The sequence below is a fragment of the Maniola hyperantus genome, chromosome Z, assembly GCF_902806685.2.
Source record: "Maniola hyperantus chromosome Z, iAphHyp1.2, whole genome shotgun sequence".
Taxonomy (NCBI): Eukaryota; Metazoa; Arthropoda; class Insecta; order Lepidoptera; family Nymphalidae; genus Maniola; species Maniola hyperantus.
The window spans coordinates 8,217,817-8,239,656 of record NC_048564.1 but is presented as its reverse complement, the minus strand read 5'-3'; the positions used below and the strand labels follow the sequence as shown (position 1 = coordinate 8,239,656).

Genomic DNA, 21,840 nt, shown 5'->3' with positions numbered 1-21,840 from the left:
TAAACATCTTAACAATTAAAATTTAAACTTCAATAAACACAATTTATATCAAAATAATTATTAGAGCAAATTTAGCTACCTACAATACATATATATATATATATATATATATATATATTTATTAGATGTATTTAATATAATTCAAAAAAATCTTAGAAAACAATTGTATTCATTAGTCGGAATGTTGCTATAAAATCCTTAATTCTTTAATAATTGCTAATAAGATGACTCACATATTATATTTTAAGAAATTAACTAAGTAAGTACTCACCAATCAATTTTAAAGATCGTACGAGTTTCAGAATAATATGAAATATGATTATACAGTTACTGGAAAAATCTCTAAGTAAAACAATTCTGTTGGCAATAATACTAATAAATTTAAAAATAAATGTATACTACTTACTGTTTTATATTTTTCTTACTTTAAAAATAAATCATGGCTTTTATTTCGTTGCACAGAGTAAAAGACAGTACTTTAATAAGCCTACAATAAATAACTATAGGAAAACAATAAATTTAGAAATTAGGCCATACTTTTGAGTACTATTACAATAAGTAGCTGTCAAACATAGATCCCATGTGAAATTACCTTAAACTAAACACTACACAAAAAGTAAATTGAAATACAAATAAACTGCACATCCAGATGATCATAAGTTTACTAACAGTATGAATAGACTTTTATCTAGTTTGTCTTATCATATTATGACAGTTTAGTTTTTAGAAAAATATACAAAATGCATCATTTGTTATATAAATCACTGCTTACTAATCACTTTTATGAGAGATCAATATCCAACGGTTTTATCTATTAATATGCACAATACCTCTCACTTTCATTACACAAGAAAACCATATGGACCACTAACACGTATTTGAGCACGCATACTCTGCACGCTGTTCATGATTTTCTTTTGATGTCCAACAAGAGTCACTCCTAGAGAAGCCAGTTGGTGTACTGTGAGATCGACAACAGCATTCATGTCAGTTATGCCTGCAGCTCTAAATTTTTCAATATAACGTGACATTTTAATGCACTCCAGCCATTCTTCAACAGAAGAGAATTGGATCAAGTCAGGTGTGTCACCAGCAAGAGGATCAGCAGAACGATTTTGAGCTATTTTCCTCAAAGTATCAGGACAACGAATAAGTTTATCTAAAGTCTTAACAATACTTGCGAAGGTAGGTCGATGTGTTCGTTCTTTTTGCCAACAATCAAGCATAAGCTGGTAAACAGCTTCCGGGCAGTCCATTGGTGCTGGAAGCCGATATCCTTTTTCTATTGATTTTATTACATCCTGGTTACTCCAATTCCAATATGGCCTCTCTCCAAAACTCATCACCTCCCAACAAACAATACCCATTGACCAAACGTCACTTGCTGATGTAAACTTTCTAAAAGCAATAGCTTCTGGTGCAGTCCAGCGGACTGGTATCTTCCCACCACGGGTTGTATAGGCTCCATCTGCAGTTGATTCAATTTCGCGAGACAAACCGAAATCAGCAATTTTGCATACTAGTTGGGAATTAACAAGAACATTACGTGCTGCTAAATCTCTGTGAATATAATTCATTTCTGACAAATACTGCATACCAGTAGCAATGCCCCGTAACATTCCCACCAATTGCAACACACGAAATTTGCCATCATTTGCTCGTAAAAAAGTATCCAAAGAACCATTTTCCATGAATTCAGTAATAATCATAATTGGATTACATTTTGTTACCACACCTTGCAAAAATATGACATTTGGGTGTTCAAATTGCCCCATTATAGATGCTTCAGCAAGGAAATCCCTTCTTGCTCTCTCTGTAGATCCAGGTTTTAAAGTCTTGATAGCCACATCAATTTCCTGACCACAGCTAGCAGGTAACTTTAGCTTTCCTCTACACACATCTCCAAACTCTCCCCCACCAATTATTGCTTCTATTGTTATACAAGAAGCATCTATTTCACGAGCAAATTCTCTAACAGCTTGGTTAGGATCTTCATATGTGTGAGGGTCAATATATGTTCTAGAACCTGTTCCAGCAAAGAGAGGAGTTGTTGCATTGCTACTTGTTTTAGCTGGTCTGTCAGGACCAGTATACACTTCACCATTACGATAATTCAGTGCATTGCAATCGCTGGGCTGCTTTTTATCACACTCATCATCAGCACGAGAACGCAAAAATAAAACTGTAGCAATAATTGCAACAACTGAAATGACCACAACTGCAACCATAACCCCTGCAACTAATCGCACTTGTGCACCTTCTTCTTCACCAACAAATGAGGTTTCAAGAACAGATCCAGTTCTCCCATATATAATACCACTCAATTCACCCCAGCCTCTTTTCATCTTAGCTCTAACTCTTATACCATATTCTGTGTCTCTTTTTAACCCACTTATAGTAACATGCGGCTCTTTTGTTATTCGAACTGTGGCGTTTACACTTTTCTCTAAATTATCTTTTGGAAAACATTTAACTTCATAACTTTCTATGATATCATCAGGGTCAGTTAGATCTATAGGTGGTGGGTTCCAAGCAAGTGACAATTTATCACTTTCAGCACTAACAACTCTCAGCTTAGTAATAACACTCACAACAGATGCTTCAGTTACAGCTGTTATCTCAACCTTCTTTGGAGGTTCACCCGTTAGATCTGTTACACCATTGAGAGCATACACCTGAAACTTGTACTCTGTTACAGGATCTAATCCCATTATAGTTACTCTGGTTGCATTCAGGTCAAATGCGGCTGGTCTATATTCGACACTGGGCCCACAATTAGAGCAATGCACTTTGTAGGTGACATCACTCCTGCCACCAGTCTTATGAGGTGGTTGCCAGGCAAGTGATATTGAAAATTGGTCAGCAAAGGTAACAGTTAAATTATCCGGTGCTGAAGGTGGTTGTGTACAAGGTACATTCTTAGGGTCTTTTTTTGCTCTGAAAAATCCAGGTACACATTTACATTCATCTGAAGCATATGCTGTGGATTCAGAATAATCAGGACATGGAATACAAGGTTCATCCCCCGTGTGCGATTTAAATTTTCCTGGTGTACATTCATTACAAATTTGGTTACTGTGATCAGGTTCATATCCAGCACGACATTTACATGAACCACTTGGTAGTGTCCATTTTCCATCACCTTTGCACAGATAAACTGGTGGTCCTTCTCCCTGAGCAGTTTCTGAATGTTCTACGCATGTGCCATTTGCCTGTTCAATAACGGTTACCTCACGGCCTGTCGGTGTGGCAGGGAACTTTGCAAAATTTATAGTCACTTCTGGGCACGTGATATAATACACTTTCACAGCCAGAATAGAAATACATGCACCCTGATCTCTAAATGCAATAAATACCCCACGTTTAGTTACTGCTATACTCTTCACTTCTGTGTTTATATCTACTTCTGAATTGGTATTGAATCTCCCTTCACCAGCAGCAATACGGCCAACTAATTTGTAACTGTCAGGTTCCCATGGGGGTTGTTCTCTAGTCGCTACATCAAACTCATAATACAATAGACTGAATGTTTCTTTACAACTTAGTGCATTACCAGGAAAAAGTGAACAATCACGAATAGTGAATTTAATTTCAATATAAATACGGTTTGCATTTCTTCGCTCTATGAATGGTGTCCATAACCAATTATTGACATTATGGTGCGCAACATCGCAAACAACGTAAGATCGCCAGTTAATATTTTTTTCAAAATTAGTATATGATTCTTCAAGCCAGCCAGGTGTACTTGCTTGTGGACCATACGGATACCGTGTCCATCCTAGAGTTTGTTCAGTCGTGGTGTCCAGAAGCATTACTTGTTCGCCTCGGACACTGAAAGCGGCGATCACGGCGGCCGCCACCGCTGCGCGAACCCACATCATCTCGACGACATAACAATAACTAATCAAATTGGTAAGTACTATATTTATCAAAATAAATGTAATAAAATCACAACGTTCCCACTACATAATGACACAAAACGAGTCCTTGCTATTATGGGCTAACACTGCACTTTGTCCAAGATAAAGGATTGTCCCGTCATTTCTATATGGCAATGTACTTTAAGTGTTCACGGTGCGATAAATTATGGTCGGATATTCTGAAGTAAAGGATCACATTAACGTTATTGATATTCAAACACTTTCACATAAACACATGCTCCAAAATGTAAAGAATTCTCATTTTTATTTTATATTGATCCCGTATTACCGAATCAAAATCTCGCAGATCTTGCAAACTTGACATGGACGCGCAGCACTTTTTTGTGTTGCTAACAACAAAAACAGTTATTTAAATATCTCGGGTTCAATCTGAATCTCTGACCACAATGGATGTGGGTAACTTTAGAAACATATCAAAACAGTCCTTGTTCTGAGTATCAAACATTTGTGTGTTTTACAAAATGGCATCGGTGCAAAATGGTATTTACATAGAGATGGTATTTAGCTTAGTTAGATGAATGATTACCATTGATTTAGTACCTACTGGCTGCTGGGCTATATAAGTTTTCCTATATTGATAACTACATTTTTTTTCTTATAAAATAATATTATGTACCTAGTACCTAGTTAGTTAATAAAATAAAAGATTTTTTTAAAATGAAAATATTACAATAAAACTTAAAGCTAGCCTTATCTAATTAACTATTGCTATACAAATCATGCCCGCGTGGAATGGTGCCAAGAATACTGGCTGCATTTCTGCGCTGGACAGCTAGGCTGATCCGTTGTGCAAAAAATGAGCCAGCCCTTCTGTAACCAGATGAGGCTATTAATCGCGGTGAAACTTGCAGTAAAATGTCTCGTAAAAGTTTAGCAAATAAAGAAAATAACATAACAAATCCACAGAACAAATCGGTAGACATTCGGTTATTTATTACTCTATGGATAGATTGGCCTCCAAAATTCGGTATATTCGTACGGTTGTCACGGGTAACATTGTAAACGTGTCAAACACGGTGAATCGAGCGACAGCGACGTGAAGACTTGTATACAGTGATCTGTGGTCAGTCTCAGAAGTCAGATATTTTTTTCCTTTTTCAGGGCCCAATAAAATTGTTCACAAAATGCTGAATACAATTTCGGCCTTCGGGATGTCTTATCCTATGTTATTCAGATGTTAACGCTCTCTTGTTTAAGATTTTGAATAAAATATAGATACGTTTTTTAGTAAATAAGTGGACGACAATAAAGAAAAATATATAAATCTTGCGAGTGCTATGCAAAATGTGGTTTATTATATAAGCACTCTATTATTTAATTCACATGAATATATGGTGCTTTTAATGAATTTATTATTATTTTAAATAGTGTCTTATAATTCAAGTTTTGTCTTAGGTTTCCAAATTTTCTATTTAATGATTTTGTGAATATGGATAGTGCAACAGACAATTGGGATCCAGGTATGATTTGTTTTAATAGGTATTGTATTTAAATAAATTTAACTATATATTTAACAATTTTAAAAAGATATTAATAGAAATATATTTAGATGTGTATAAGGTAATTGTAGGGTACTCAATTAGAGGACTTGCAGTTTTGTATTGCATTTATTGCAGAAAGTGATGTACATCAGCCTTTAGAATGACATTTCGGCTTTGTAGAGCATTGTCTCTGTCACTTATGGCGTTTTGTCGCTCTCAACAACAGAGACAACGCTCTACAAATTCGCCATCTTTTTCTAAAGGTTGATGGTTACTTCCTGTTTCTGCCACAAACTGTACTTAGAGCACTATAAACACTAAGTTACTTGTACACAAAATATCTGAAATACAGACATTTACTAAGAAGTCCATAGGGAAGTACAGTTGGAGTCATGTTTTATCAATCTTCTTAGTGGTTCAGTTAAGAAAGTACAGTACCCATGTTCAGAAATCCCCTTTTATTGTCATCTAGAACTCTTTTTTAACTAACACCAAATGTACTAAGAGATGTATTAGTATTTGGCCATGAGCAAACAAGATTTTAACAATATCAACTATGATGTTTTAGCTTTGACCCGGCTGTTATCTTCACTGAAAGAAGTGCAGTCTGGTGGAGAAGATGTTGCCTTTCTGAGTGAACTACTTCAGTCTAGGCAACTGCATGCACTAGTTCAGGTGCATAACAAAATAGTGGCAGCCCAATGCAAAGATGACAAATTTTTCCCATTACTATCAAATGCCATGCAAGTTACTTTGGAGGTGTTAGAAATGTTCGGAGATGTGGTAACAAATTCAAATGAATATGAAGAACTACTAAATTTGCTTCAAAAGCCACATTTACAGGTTTGTCAATGACTTAATAAATAGTATAATTAGTATATTTTCTTTTAATAAATTAATTTTCCATTTGGATTTTTATAATGTTATAGGCGATTCTCTGTACTCACGATGCTGTGGCGCAAAAGGACTACTACCCTCATTTACCAGACATTCCACAAGACCTAGATGATGAGGAAGAAACTGTAAAAATAGTTCAACTAGTTAAAAGTGATGAACCACTGGTATGCACAATATCAAATATTATTAAATACTATTATGAGACACATTTAATAAATAAAACATTTCCATTTAGAAATAGCAGCTATAAATTGTATTATAGAATTTGATCAAACATCTATTTTATGGAGTATTTATTTATGTATTTGTAACTTTGATATACTTACCTACTTGAATGCTTCCACAGCAATACTAATGGTTATTTTGGGTTATCTGGCTAATGTAAAGTACAATTTTACATTTGCATTATTTGTAAAATTCAGAATTATATATTTCAATGAGATAATTTTAAAGGATGTATTCAAGTAACTTATTTTTCATTAAAAGGGTGGAGCTCAGAGTGCCGAGCCAATAGTGGTATGTATACAAGTTTACTGTTTAACACCATGCTTTATTTCATTTTAATGTATTATAAAATAATTATATTTTGTATTTACTGTATGTCCTTCATTGTATAACTTTTAAATGATTTTAATTTTGTATTGTTTTTTTTTAAATAATTTATATAAAAAAAGAGTGCTTAACATTTCTTGAATATATTAAGTAATTTTATATGTTATTGTAAATTTTTGATTGATTTGCAATTACAATGAATTCAGGTAATGTACTTTTCTGGCAGATTGTGTTAAACATTCTCTATTTATTAGCTGCTATCTCTAGATGTTAGTGCAATATGTTTTGTGGTATTCCCACTTTATTTTTTTCTCACTTATCCCTAATTTTATTTCTTTCTCATGTACCTATCTTACATAACACATATTGTTATAATTACATCACACTTTTTTTTGCATAAAATACTTAGAAACTCACACAACTTCAGTATGATAAATGCAATCTTTATTGTATTTTTTGCATTCAGATACAAGTTAGCCCTTGACTGCAATCTCACCTGGTGGTAAATGATGCAGTCTAAGATGAAAGCGGGCTGACCAAGGGGTATGGCAGTTTTATTAATAAACCCATGCCCCTTTGGTTTCTACACGGCAATGTACCGGAACGCTAAAACCCTTGGCGGCACGGCTTTGCCGGTAGGGTGGTTACTAGCCATAGCCGAAGCTTATATATTATAAAATTCCAAATCCCTACACAATAATCAACCCCGGGACCGAATCTGTTTCATAGACTATCATTCTCATTCTGTATACTGCAATTTCATTTTGTTTTTACTGTTTGTCATAATTTTACTCTATATTAAATAATTTTATGAAATAAAACCGGCTAAGTGCGTGGCGGGCCATGCGCAGTGTAGGGTTCCTTAGTCACAATTAACCTTGAAAAACAGATATAACTCCTTAACCTATGAACCCTACTTAGCCATGATAGTTTTACTCTGGCTTTACTTTAAAATTGATTATATATACTACTGCTGTGAATTTTTTCACGTTCCTATATACTACCATTTGGCTGATAAAGGGACGACGACAACGACACTTGACTAATAAAAATTAGCACTTTAAAACATCATATTTTACAAACGGATCTAGAAATCGAAAAATGAAGTTCCCACACCCACAGTATTTTAAAAGACCTATTTAACGATATCCCACACTATGGGGTAGACGAGAAAAGAAAATAATCCCCACTTAACATGTAGGGGAGCTACCCTAAAAAAATATCACAATTTTATTTCACCACTTTGTCGATGTGATTAATATTTATACCCATGCCAAATTACAGATTTCTAACACTAATAGTCTCTGAGATTAACCGAGGACGGACGGACGGACGGATGGACATGGCGAAACTATAAGGGTTCCTTGTTTACTACGGAACCCTAAAAATGGTGTAAAATACGCTGTTATTTCAGGGTGCTACAATAAAGACCGATGAGGAAACTGGGAAGATTGTCATAGCTAGAGTGATGCACGGCGGTGCTGCGGACCGTTCAGGCCTCATTCACGCGGGTGATGAAGTAATTGAAGTAAATGGTGTTAGTGTAGAGAACAAAACACCAGCGGATGTGCTGTCTATTTTGGTAAGCTAATTTTCATCGCTTATTTATCCATGGGTCCCAAGGTGCTGGAATGGCGACCTTGCGCCGAAAGACGCGGCGTTGGAAGACCCCCCACTAGGTGGACGGACGACATCAGACGAGTCGCAGGGATCCGCTGGATTCAGGCGGCGCAAGACCGTGGCGTGTGGAAGTCCCTACAAGAGATCTATGTCCAGCAGTGGACGTCTATCGGTTGTTGATGAGGATGATTTATCCATGTTAAAACTGGCTATTACCGCATATGAGCCGTGATAACCTAGTGGTTAAAACGTCCGCCTCCTATTCGGGAGGTCGGGGGCTCGGTAACAGGTACGCATCTCTAACTTTTCGGAGTTCACTTGCTTTAAAGTTGATTGAAAAAAAGGAGACCTGCATGTCTGAGAGTTCTCCATAATGTTCTCAAGATGTGTGAAATCGGCACGTGGCGGCGTTAGCTGTACTCAGTAGTGAGCCGGCGATGTGTTGATCGTGATCATGATGATGATGATGACCACACATAGAAATCCATTCTATTGTACTGCAGATTAATTTGTAGTAAAATGATGAGTGAACTAATGATTTTAGATTTATTTCGTGGTTAAACAATGTAATAATATTCTAGTATAGTAGTGGGTAAGTACAACGATAAATACGACGAAACTTTCTACCATACCATCGCCAGTCTCGTTCCACGATCCATGTGTAACTGGGCCCAAAGATGGACAATAACTAAATCATATTTATTATAGTACATACTCGCTATTACAATTTACATTATAGTATAATGTCAAGCAGTTCTAGCAAAAATAATCTGGAAGATTTTTAGTACTATATTTTGTGTATACATTGTACGTAAGAACTCTTTACACGTCGCGTTGTTTGTTTTGAAAATAATCTTACTAGATGTAAGCCTAGCCACAACAAATATTTTTCATCGTACACATACATACATTGTCTCTCTAATAGATAATCGCTGCGCGACCACAAATGTTTGAACTATTTTGAAACATTAGTTTTATTGATAATGAAATCCATATCCATAAAGTTTTCTAGTAGAAGCGAATACATGGACAAAAGCGAAACCATTTTGTTTTATACTACATATTTAGAAAATAGATATCCCTTTCAAGTATTGAAAAATTAATGATTTAGAAGAACTCGTCTTTAACAATAAAATGATTTTGAGCAAGAGTTTAATATTCGTAATTATTTAGTATAAATAATTCTCTTTTATTTTACAGCAAAGCTCAGAGGGGACCATAACATTTAAACTAGTACCATCGTTTGGAAAAGGTGGGTCAAGGGAGAGTAAAGTGAGAGTTCGAGCACTGTTTAATTATGATTCTTCTGAAGATCCCTATATACCATGTAAAGAAGCAGGGCTTAATTTCAAGAAGGGTGACATCCTGCACATAGTGTCCCAGGATGATGCATATTGGTAAGTTTTAATGTTACCGATTAGCGTTACGGTACGATACCGAGGGGAAACACTTTACCATCAATAGCTCAACGGCCAAGGACAAGACTCAAAATCGGAGGGTTGACGGATCAAACTTTACCCTTTGCATTATTGTCGTACCTATTCTAATAAAAGCTTTAGCTTAGTTGGAGGGAAGAGTAGATTAAATGAATAAGTAAAAGTTCATATCAAGTAACAAAGACTCATGAATGAAATGATGCTAATTGTAATATGTATACTTAACTAGCTGCCCCGGCGCTGTATACTTAACTAACTTCGTACCGCCTAACAGTCGATTGAAATTTTTTAAATTTTTCTCTCCGTAAGAACCATCCTCGTACTTCAAGGAATATTATAAAAAAAGAATTAAGGAAATCGGTTCAGCTGTTCACGGGATTTGCGATCAGCAACACCTTTAGCGATTCATTTTTATATATACAGACAACTAAATAAAACAAAACTCATGTGAACCATTTTTTTTCTACACCAACTGAAACCTTGTAGAAGCGGTTCACATAACAAAAGTCTAGCCTGTGCTAGCTATCATGCTCACGATTCTGTTAGCGATGGCGCGTACCCGGCGCACCAGGGATGCGCATTGTCTGCAAGAAGCATTCTACTCTGGCGTCACCAAACATTCCTGATGCGTTACAAAAACGGGGCAGCCCCATTAAAGCCCTAAAAAATTTGTTATATTGCACGCGAAGGGCGCTGTAGCCTTTTGCGTAAAGTGACTCCACAGATTGCATGTCATATTTTGACACGAGTAGTATTCTAAAAAGGAGTGGTCGTGGACCTGAAGAAACTTTTTCATGTAATGAGCATGATGCTCTTTAACCAATACGCGCATTTACTCCTAGGAATTTATGGGGTTTTTTTACTAACTATTGAAAATGATATATTTCATTCTTTTTCATTAATCACATAATGGTAGACTTTTATACGAATAATTATTAAATAATGCTGGAAAAGTACGTAACTAGCCAATCATCATCATGATCAACCTATCGCCCGATCACTACTAAGCACGGGTCTCCTCTCAGAATGAAAAGAGTTTGACCATTCGTCTTCCACGCTGCCCAATTACGGATTTGCAGACTTCAGACCTTTGAGAACATTATGGAGACTCTTAGACATACAGGTTTCCTCACATGTTTTCCTTCACTAAATAGAGCAAGTGATATTTGCTTAAAACGCACATAACTCCAAAAAGATACCGGCCCGGGATCGAACTTCTGACTTCTCGAATCGGACGCGCACGCTTAACCACTAGGCACATGTACTTAGCTACAAAAACCAATTTAGCGGAGGTCAATAAGACATTATTTGCTGGCCAGATTAGGCTAGTAGTTGAATGGGGAAGAGAAATATAACTAATGCTTATGTCTAATATTCTTAAACGCTGGGCTTTGCAACGAATCGTTTTGATATCGTGGAATTTCTATTGATTCTAGGTGGCAAGCTCGTCGTGAGGGAGATCGCGTGATGCGAGCGGGGCTCATACCATCACGAGCTTTACAAGAGGGCCGAATTATACATGAACGCCAAGTCGACCCGCAAACTTTAGATGGTGAGTTTGTTGACTCGCCACGGAAATGAATTTAGCGGTATATAAACAACTTGTGCATAATTCCGACCGTATATTATTATTAGATACTAGCTGATGTCCGCGACCTGCTCCGTGTGGATTTAGGTTTTTAAAAATCCCGTGGGAACTCCTTGATTTCATGAGATAAGACGTAGCCTTTGTCACTCTTAATGCCTTTAACTATATCTATGCAATAAAATCACCTTGATCCGTTGCTCCGTTACTAAACGTAAACTAACTACCAAACAAATTCATATCGCGTATCTTAAAGTGTATTTGTTTGTTGGTTTTTCTTTCAATTACGTGATAATGGATCGACGACGTGATTTTATGCTTGGTAGCTTTAAAGACTTGGAGAGTGACACAGGTGACTTTCTCTTTATTCCGAGAAATTAAAGAGTTCCCACGGTATTTTTAAAAACCTTAATTCATGCGTACGAAGTTGCGGGTATCAGCTAGTAATATAAAGAGTTGTAAGAGGGCACTGGAAGTGACTTTGATTTAACACACGATCGCATCGGCATCACACGAGGAGTGGCTTCGTGGAAGCGCTCATGTAAGTAAGACGGGAAAGATGAGTTTAAAATCTCAACAAGTACCACGGGAATGTGAATATTCTGCAGAGCTTAGTACAAAATCTAGGAGCAGGGCGCCTTCCAGTGCGTATCAGAATTTTTTACATTGATTTCTGATTAATGTGCGGGTAGCCCCTAGATCTATGTACTCCCAGCGGACCAGAGGGCGCTTACATTAATGCGCCATCGCGACCAGTTTTGAGCTGTACGTTTGATCTCGACTTTATCCCTGTCCTTGTGACCTCCACCAATCGTACTCCGCTAGTCGAAGTAACCTTAGCGCGCTTCCCGGAGCTTTCCATATATTTATATTTTGGTTCTCATTTGAATATTAACAAATAGAAACATAATATGTGTCAGTGGTTTTAAGTGCCACGTAAACGGTCAAACAAATTTGTCAAACATGATGTGTTTGGCAAATTATTTGAACGTCTGCGTTTGTCAAACAAACTACGTGTTTGGCAAATTTGATTGACGGCGTGTTTGACAATCATGTTTGACCGTTTACGGGGCACTTTACAGATTCCAGATTTAAAATGTGTAGTTAAAGTTACACGGACCCTCTCTAATATGCGTGAGAGTATAGGGGCCACTTTTTTACCTTAGCTTGATATGCTATGTTATTGCCTTTCCTTCATAGTGTGGACAATCCAATCCCATTTACATTTGATCTGCTCTATTGACGATTCCGTGCAGTGCGTCATTATATTATCCATATTAATGTTATAAATGTGAAAGTGTGTCTGTCTGTCTGTCTGTCTATCCGTCTGTCCGTCTATCTGTCTGTCTGCTAGCCTTTCACGGCCCATCCGTTCAATCGATTTTGATGAAATTTTGTACAGCGATACCTTGCATCCCGGGGAAGGACATAGGCTACTTTTTATCCCGGATAATCAAAGAGTTCCCACAGAATTTTTAAAAGCCTAAATCCACGCGGATGAAGTCGCGGGCATCATCTAGTAATTTATAAGTTTTAAGTTAATTTAAATCCCTAAAATTAATCAGCAAATTAAAAAGCTAAGAAGCAGTCCATCGGGCTCTCTGAGTTTTTTTTGCCTCTATTTACACAGAGTATTCTGAGAAGTTGTTTGTGATTGCTTCATAGAAAAGCGTCAGTCAACCAATGTCATAGTTTCATACCTACCAGATATCGTACATCTTAAATGCAAATTGTAGAAGAAAATCGGTCAACCTATTAGTGGTTCTTGTTCTGGTGCTGCAAAATGTTGGATTACTTTACAATTGCATAGTTTGCTCGCTCTGGTATGAAATACACATCTAGAACGAATGAATGCTACAGACATCATCCTTGCACCATTTAAAAAAATACGCATTTTTATAGGTAAGCCTGCACTTTGCAGCCCATCCACGGCCAATTCAGATTGCGGACCCAAAACCCCTTGTTCACCAACACCAAATGCCACTGCCTTGTTACCCTGCAAATCATTACCTAAAGTCAAAAAAATCATATACGACATTAAAGAGAATGATGACTTTGATCGGGAAGTTATTCCAACATATGAAGAGGTGGCCAGACTCTATCCACGTCCTGGACTTGTGAGACCTATTGTATTGGTTGGTGCGCCCGGCGTTGGTCGCAATGAACTACGAAGGAGACTAATAGCGACCGATCCAGAGAAATACGTCACACCAGTACCTTGTAAGTATTATTTCTATAGCGCATGTATACAAATGTCTGCGAATGTTTTAAAAATTGATAGTTAAGTGCAGAGCTTCATTAATTGCTTTAGTCCGATTCTAATCGCTCCGAAATAGCCTTAGTACTTGACAATCATATCTTTTCTGAATATCCGAATTCAGAATTCGGTTTAAATTTTCCCGATCTATGTTATTTCTGATTTGGAACGGACTAGTGCACACACAGTACCTACGTCTTATAAAAGTTTCAAAAGCCTTAAAAAGGCAGTCATTTGCTAAGATCTTAAACATGGCAATTATTTTTAAACCGTCGTCGTCGTTTACACCCCCCTTATTGGAGGAACCTCTAATGGGGATGCTGACTGCCATTTTATCACGCCAGATGGCGCATCGTCGACATGGCCATTGAAAACTGTCATTTTCATACATTTTATAACCTTTCACAAAGTAATTTTTAATTTTCTCAAAATATGCCTCTTTGTGCTGAGCCAGGATGTACTAACTCCGGTGTCCATTTATTTATTTATTTAATTGAGAAGCTTGCAGGGTTTGATGACCAAAATTAAAATTTCGATCGTAGGCTTCTAACCTAAAAATTTAACAGTACCATATATTATGTACTAAAGTAACGATCTCAGGGCTTTTCTTAATTTTTTTAACATGAATTATTTAAGAATAAACACATTCAAGTCCTAAAAAGGTGCATATTATATAAAATAACACTGAAAAAATAATTTATTTCCAGTTATCCTCCCTCCTCGTTTTTTAAATTAGTCTTTCAATTCTTTGAGCTTCCAGGCAAAATACATATCCAAGTGTTGCGTTGGTCGACAGGTTTTAATACAAAAAGCAGCAAAAACTCGATATGTAAACAAAGCAATTACAAAATGACAGCGGCCATCATCCTATATGTTATTGCTCTGTGGCGGCCATCACGCTACTGGCGCCCTCTGCGTTGAGCTTTGCGTCAGCATCCCCATTGACGAGCTTCTCGTGTTGAAAAGCTTATAAAATTAGCGAAGCCTATTCATGAATTTCATGATCATGATCAACCCATCGCCGACTCACTGCAGAGCACGGGTCTCCTCTCAGAGTGAGAAGGGTTTGGCCATAGTCTACCATGCTGGCCAAGTGCGGATTGGTAGAGTTCACACACCTTTAAGAACATTATGGAGAACTCTCAGACATGCAGGTTTCCTCACGATGTTTTCCTTCACCGTTAAAGCATATGATATTTAATTACTTAAAACGCACATAACTCTGAAAAGTTAGAGGTGCGTGCCCGGGATTGAACCCCTGACCTCCGATTAGAAGGTGGACGTCCTAACCACTAGACTATCACAGCTTCCTGAATTTACTCAAATGCAAATGCGACTTTATAGTTTCTCTTAAATTAACCGCTAACGAAGTCGTGAAAATAAGGTAGATATTATATTGCATTGCGAACTTTATAAAGTATGATACGCGATAATATTAAGTTCATTTGGTGACTGCATATTAAGCTAGATTTATTGTTGGAGAAGAGTTATTTGAATCTAGTTTCCGAAACCATAGTAGAGTCCCAAACGTAGCAGTGTCACGAGTTGTGCTATTATAAATATTTACATATAAATACACATTTATTGAGACAAATTTATCAAGAAGATAGAGATACCTACGTAGCCTCTCAATATATTATTTACAACAACATAATCTTTGTTAGACAAAATATTTTTAATTACAAAAAAATTGGTGATCTACATAATAGGCTAATCTAGAAATAAGCTTGCGACTCCTACACTCCGCTTCAGGAAAGTCCAAAAGTCATTTGTGGGAATGGGTATAACCTTTTATAATAAAATCCCACAATCTATTTTGGACTTGACTTGATACAAGTTTAAAATCTATCAAAAGTATGCTTCTGAAAATAGCAATATTACGCAATCGAAGATTATGTAAATGATAAAAGAGCGTGGATTCGACCTGCAGCTCGTTCCAGCAATGCGCGGGACTGCAATTACTTTTATGGCATAATATTATATTATGTATATCAAATCTTTGAAAAGAGCAACCGCTGAGTTTTTTGCTGGTTCTTTTCGGTAGGAAAGGCATTCCGAACCTGTGGTTGATTAGAACCAGCATTCAAAAGTACTTGTAAAAGTTTAATTGATTAAAAAAAAAGTTATTTTCATAATTATTATTATTATACTTAGTCTGTTGAATACATTACTCTTTTAATTGTACGCCGTAGTTGGTTAAAAAGCAAATGGCGTCATTCGTTCGCTTTGCTCAGGATATTATGACGTATACTGCGCATGTCGTTAACGGAGGATATGGGCGTTAGGTTTCAAGGTAGATCTTTGTCTGATGCAGTTATTGATTTACTACCTTAAATACCTAGGAAATATCTATGTACAAGAATAAATCATATTTAGTTAATCAGTACCCATATTATAAATGCGAAAGTGTGTTTGTTTGTTGGTTTGTCCTTCAATCACGTCGCAACGGTGCAACCGATTGACATGATTTTTTTCATGGGAATAGATGACCTGGAGAGTGACACAGGCTACTTTTTATCCCGGAAGATCAAAGAGTTCGCACGGAATTTTTAAAAAACCTAATTCCACGCGGACGAAGTCGCGGGCATCAGCTAGTGAATAATATTATCAGCTAGTTGAACCGCCACGGCTTCGCATATAGGTGGGCTTACCGATTCCATAGGTAATATGAATATTTTATATTATACTAATATTACAATTCATACAAAACTTCCCCACGAAATGTTCTGAATGATAATCAAACCCGAATTTAATTGCACAGATAAAGATACCCATTGAGGAGTTCCCGGATATCAATTTAGAAAAAATTCTGTCCAATAGCAAAAAATTGGAAACGGCGTCGTTTTAAAATTTTGAACAATAGTTTCCTGTTTTGTCATCACAAAGAACCCCAGCGATTTTTATAAAATAATTTCATATTGGCGTGAATTTAGATTTTAAAATTCCCGCCCTATCTCTTTGATTATTTGGGATAATAGTATCCTATGTTCTTCTCCAGGTAGGTAGTGCTTAAGCGTTGTCTTTCTTTGAAATCGATTAAGTAGGTGAGGCGCGTAAAGAAATAAGTAATAACTAACAAACCATTCGATTTATAATATAGTTTAATATTCATGAAACAGAATTTATTCATAACTAGCTTATGCTCGCGACTTCGTCCGCGTGGACTACACAAATTTCAAACCCCAATTTCACCCCCTTAGGAGTTGAATTTTCAAAAATCCTTTCTTAGCGGATGCCTACGTCATAATGGCTATCTGCATGCCAAATTTCAGCCAGATACGTCCAGTAGTTTGAGCTGTGCGTTGATAGATCAGTCAGTCAGTCAGTCACCTTTTCCTTTTATATATTTAGACTAGTTAATGTCCGGCCACTGCCACTTTGTGTTAACGATTTACCACCTATTGTGCGTTTATGTATTAATGCGAATAATAAGTGCTACTATACTGTGTTTGCACTATGGTCGCAGATAAAAGAATATTTATTTATTTGTAAGCAACACAATTAATCAAAGGTTTTGGCTACCTTCCATGTGTACACGTATCTGTAATGGAGCCCTTGGCATTGGGTGTGGCTGGTCCTCAAAAGAAAATCGATAGACTCACGACCCACGCAACCTCATCGCGCAGCCGAGCTGGCTCAATCTAGTACCAGGCTCGGAAAAATCTTTAACATGACGCAAGCGCGAAATCTCTACTACGCGTTCCCAGATTTCCCAGGGCCCATTTTTAGTTTGATTCTCAATTGATTTGGTTGTGTTTTGTTGTTCCATAATTTTCTTATCCCTTTGTCTTAATTTTTAAGGCTCTAGTAAACCTTTAGTGTTTTAATTTTAAAAACTTTTCGCAACTCAGATACGTCTCGCGCTCAAAAGCCCAGTGAGCAAAATGGAAAGGAGTATGTGTTTGTTACGCGTGAGAAGATGGAGCAGGACATCTCTGAGGGGAAGTTCATAGAACACGGAGAGTATAAGGGGAACCTCTATGGAACTTCCGCAGAGAGTGTAGAAACTATAATAAATTCAGGTAAGTCCGACATTTTTATTTATGTGTTGTTTTAAGTGCGCATATAGATGTGATGTTTTATTAAAAATAAATTACTTTTTCTATTGTATTGTTTGACTAAGTTGTATTTATTTTGTATCAAATGTATTTTTTTCAGTATATATAATATTGTTCTCGGTTCGTGTATTTGTCTTTTAAAGTCATATTTATATTATTATTCTTTGTGTATTCAATATAATTTTTAATTGCTTTGGCGATGTGCATAGCGACAAGCTCTCGAAAATATTTATTTTGGGTACAACTGACGTCATGTCAAAATTGATCTTACAAGAACTTGTATTGGGCAATTTTGAAATTATTATTGTTTGTTGCTATAGCGGCATTAGAAATATACATTCTGTGAATTTTTTTAACTCTCTACCTGATGGGCGAATGGATAGACAGACAGACGGACAAGTGACAACGAAGGCTTAGTATTATTAAGAGTTCCGTTGGCATTCTTCGGGTACGGAACCCTAAAAAGAGGCCTGACCTTTACCTGACTTATGCGTGATTTATCGATATATTTGGTGGCATGAAGTGCGAAGGCGGGCAGGAGTGTCTGTGCTGCATAGCGATTGGTTTGCCAGCCAATCTTTCGTTTTCCGCGCGGAATTAAACAACTTAGAAACACTATTACTTATCGAATAAGTTTTAAGACGAAGAAATTACATTTCGTTTTACTTATAACGATATGCGTGAAAAAAGATGAAATCAATAAAATTTAAAATACGTATATTGAAACATATGTATTAGCACATGCGCATCTCGAAACATGTACGCACATGCACGTGAGAAGCTTGTTTGTTGGTCATAGCATCCGGGAGCCGCCATTTTGTAATCCTATGCAGTGTACTTTGAATCGTCGTTATGCATTTCGTGCTAGGTTTTCTTATAATAATTATTATTATTAAACAAACAATAATTATTTTATGGTTTTCCTGGAATAGCTAATTTATTATTATTATTAAACAAATAATTATTCATTTTAGGGCGTGTCTGTGTCATAAGCCCCCACTGGCAAGCCTTGAAGATGCTGCGCACGCCTCGGCTGCGCCCCTACATTATATTTATAAAACCACCCACCTTAGAAAAACTCATCGAGACTAGAACTACTGCTAATGCTCGCTCGACTTTTGACAAGGAAAGCTCCAGAGCGTTTACGGTTAGTTATGTTTTCATGAAATGTTATAATACCTAACTATGTGCGACTTCATTTTTGGCGCACGGATTTATACAATATAGTTCAATAATTTACTTCAGTTGGTCTACGATAATTTTCTTCAAATTGGTTTGTCTTTGCAGGAGGAAGAATTCACAGATATAATAAGATCTTCGAATCGAATTAATTTTTTGTACGGGTACATGTTTGACGAGGAGATAGTAAACGAGGATCTGGCGCCGGCTCTTACTCAGTTGCTGAAGTTGGCATGGAGAGTGCAGTCCGAACCGCTCTGGGTTCCGGCGGCATGGGTTCAGTGAGCTGTGTCTTACTAATTAATTTGTACCTCAAAATAAATAACAGAAGTTCCATTTAATACAATATGCTCTAACAGGCGCACTCACACATCGCGTGAGACGGCAAGTGCAGCCTATTTCAGCCACGAGCCGCAAGAGTTGCATTGGCTGAGCTAGGCGTCACACGTGTTTATGTGTGAGTGGGCCTGCTATGGCGTGGACCTTACGTTACTTTTCTATTACATGATTAGAGTTCAATTCGTTACGTTAAATTGTATAGAATAGTAATTTGATTCTGTTTTATATCTGTTTAGGCTACCTGTATAATTTTGTTATGTGATTTTAGGATAGGTTACAATTTTAAAATTCTCTCAAATCGCTGGCGAAATGGGATAGTTTTGATGTTCTTTCTTGTAGATCTATATTATTTACATTACTTTGTTATGATGTTGTAAATATGTATAAAGTCGCCGGTATGCCTTTGTATCTAAGAAACTGTGCCCTAGGATTTATGTTGACACTGATGTTGAATCTTATACTAACTAGCTATCCTTAAAATACCTTCTTTATTCGCTATAATCATAGGCTATCTAATAATTATGTAATACTCTTAAATATATGATAGTGAATTGAACTAGCATATAAATATTTTATAATATATCATAGAACCATTGGCGCAAGAGGTGGTTTGTACATATTTGAATTGTCTGGTAAATACTATCCTATTGCCGATTAACTTAGTTTTATAACTATATATACCTAACTTGTTTAACTTGTAACATAGAACATTGAACCATACTGTACGAGACATGTTTCTTAAGCTATTAAACTTTGTTTTTAAATATTTTTTCAGTTTTGCGAAGACATGTTGTTATAAAATATAGAAAAAAAAAACACCACACCCTAGGTTTGAATCGGCGTCTTCCCTATAGTACATACATATTATAGGCCAGTGGTTTATGTACCTTTTTACCACGATACCTATATTCATTTTCCTTTAAATTAATTTCATTAGTACTGACTACTGAGTTACAGAATCATTTAACGGTTGGTTTAATTAATGCATTTATATTGTGTGTGTATATGAAATATAAATAAATCCTATTTAATAATTCTGATCTATATTTTAGGATAATATATATGTATCGGTCTAGTATCGAACATCAATGCACGTGGTGGCCCGAGCGAAATAGTTTAGTATCATAAGCGTCTATCAAGTAGAACTTTTCTTATTAACTTAACTTAATGTAATTATATTTTATGATTCTAGTTGTTATGATACATGATGGAGCTTACTACATTGGCGCAACTTAAAATTTAAAATCTAAAGCAACTCAAAAATTACTTATCTGCTAACATGCTACTATAATTTATAAAAAAAATCCCATACATCTTCCTAAAAAGCTAAATATTTCTATTGTTACTTCTTTAATCAAGATAAGTTTAATGAAAATTGTGTACTTACAATAGATGATTTTTCTATATAAACTAAAAAACGGGCAGTTTCGATTTTTTGTTTAATAAGCAATAATTTAATTTTAACAGCGATTACAATGTGTAAAAGGTGTTATGGGCATGAAAATTAACATGACAAAAAGGATCTGGACTCTATATTAAGAAAAAAGTTCTCTTCAGAGTACCTCAAAAAACCTAGAAGAAGTACAGGTAGCTCAAGTTAGCTTATAGAGGGTAAGGAAGAGGCTTCTAGCTACTAACAAGTAAGCAGTCGGTGGCCAGCTAAGGCCCTTAAGTTACTCTGTGAGCACTGGATTTCCGTTTGATATTTGCAAGAAACTGAGCACCCTGGAGACAAGCGAACTGGAGTAGCGAACTTACTTTCTTTGATGAAACTCTTATTTTACTAAGTGGCGAGGTCTGACGAGTGTGGGTGTTGTGAAGACCAAGAGAACGTTATTACAGTACGCGGCCGAAAGTAATGTACATCGACCTTTAGAGGGAGATAGCAGATGTGTTGTACCTGTCGTTGAGACCGACAAAACGTCATATAGGTATGAATGACAGAGACAACGCTCTACAAAGCCGAAATGTCATTCTAAAGGCCAATAATGTATCCATTACTTTCGGCCGCGTACTTTACAAACAAATAATGTGTTCTGAAGAAATCACTTCTTATAGTAGGGGCATTTGTATACGTGCCCGTTTTTTTAAAGGAGCATATTATGTTATTTCATATTTCTTAGAATATAAATACATATTATATATAAATACATATATTATATATAGAATATATATAAATATATATATAAATATATATTTTCTCTATATATAAATACATAATCACATTTTTATATTAAATATTTATGAATATAAATATAAACCACGTACGGGCAAGCAAGTTCATATATAATAAATTAAATTAGGAGTCAGAATGGCAGAGTTATAACGAAACGGAGTAAAACTATAAATAAGTAGCAATTTCCACGTGTTAAAAGAATTTCTATTTGTGAATTTCTAAATAGTTAACTTTCTTCCTTATAAATATTATAAAATAATAATAATTAGTATATAAAACAAAGAATAATGTTCGGACGACATTCGTTATCCTATATTAA

General features: G+C 36.1%; 2 protein-coding genes across 3 annotated transcripts; one reads left to right on the top strand and one right to left on the bottom strand.

Moving 5' to 3' along the window:
* Nucleotides 1-256: 256 nt before the first annotated feature.
* Nucleotides 257-4,252, bottom strand: Eph (Eph receptor tyrosine kinase). The gene has a single exon (XM_034983943.2). The coding sequence runs from the start codon at nt 3,879-3,881 to the stop codon at nt 843-845; it is 3,039 nt and encodes a 1,012-aa protein (XP_034839834.1). The 5' UTR covers nt 3,882-4,252; the 3' UTR covers nt 257-842.
* Nucleotides 4,253-5,012: 760 nt separating this feature from the next.
* On the top strand, nt 5,013-21,464 carry metro (membrane palmitoylated protein 7-like protein metro). 2 transcript variants are annotated; one of them, XM_034983944.2, is made up of 11 exons: nt 5,013-5,401; nt 5,991-6,265; nt 6,352-6,483; nt 6,806-6,835; nt 8,286-8,453; nt 9,692-9,888; nt 11,364-11,479; nt 13,415-13,732; nt 17,621-17,791; nt 18,802-18,974; nt 19,115-21,464. In XM_034983944.2, the coding sequence occupies exons 1-11, from the start codon at nt 5,371-5,373 to the stop codon at nt 19,289-19,291; spliced, it is 1,788 nt and encodes a 595-aa protein (XP_034839835.1). In that variant the 5' UTR covers nt 5,013-5,370; the 3' UTR covers nt 19,292-21,464. The 2 variants fall into 2 exon arrangements, with proteins under 2 accessions (XP_034839835.1, XP_034839836.1); XM_034983945.2 differs by lacking the exon at nt 6,806-6,835 and having other exon boundaries at nt 5,014-5,401.
* The last annotated feature ends 376 nt before the right edge of the window (nt 21,465-21,840 follow it).

Bases quoted from the DNA above. Each gene is read 5' to 3' on its own strand.
- metro (XM_034983944.2), top strand. From the start codon at position 5,371: ATGGATAGTGCAACAGACAATTGGGATCCAG. The intron at 13,733-17,620 runs GTAAGTATTATT...TTCGCAACTCAG, and splicing joins ATACGTCACACCAGTACCTT to ATACGTCTCGCGCTCAAAAG. The intron at 17,792-18,801 runs GTAAGTCCGACA...TATTCATTTTAG, and splicing joins AGAAACTATAATAAATTCAG to GGCGTGTCTGTGTCATAAGC.
- Eph (XM_034983943.2), bottom strand. From the start codon at position 3,881: ATGATGTGGGTTCGCGCAGCGGTGGCGGCCGCCGTGATCGCCGCTTTC.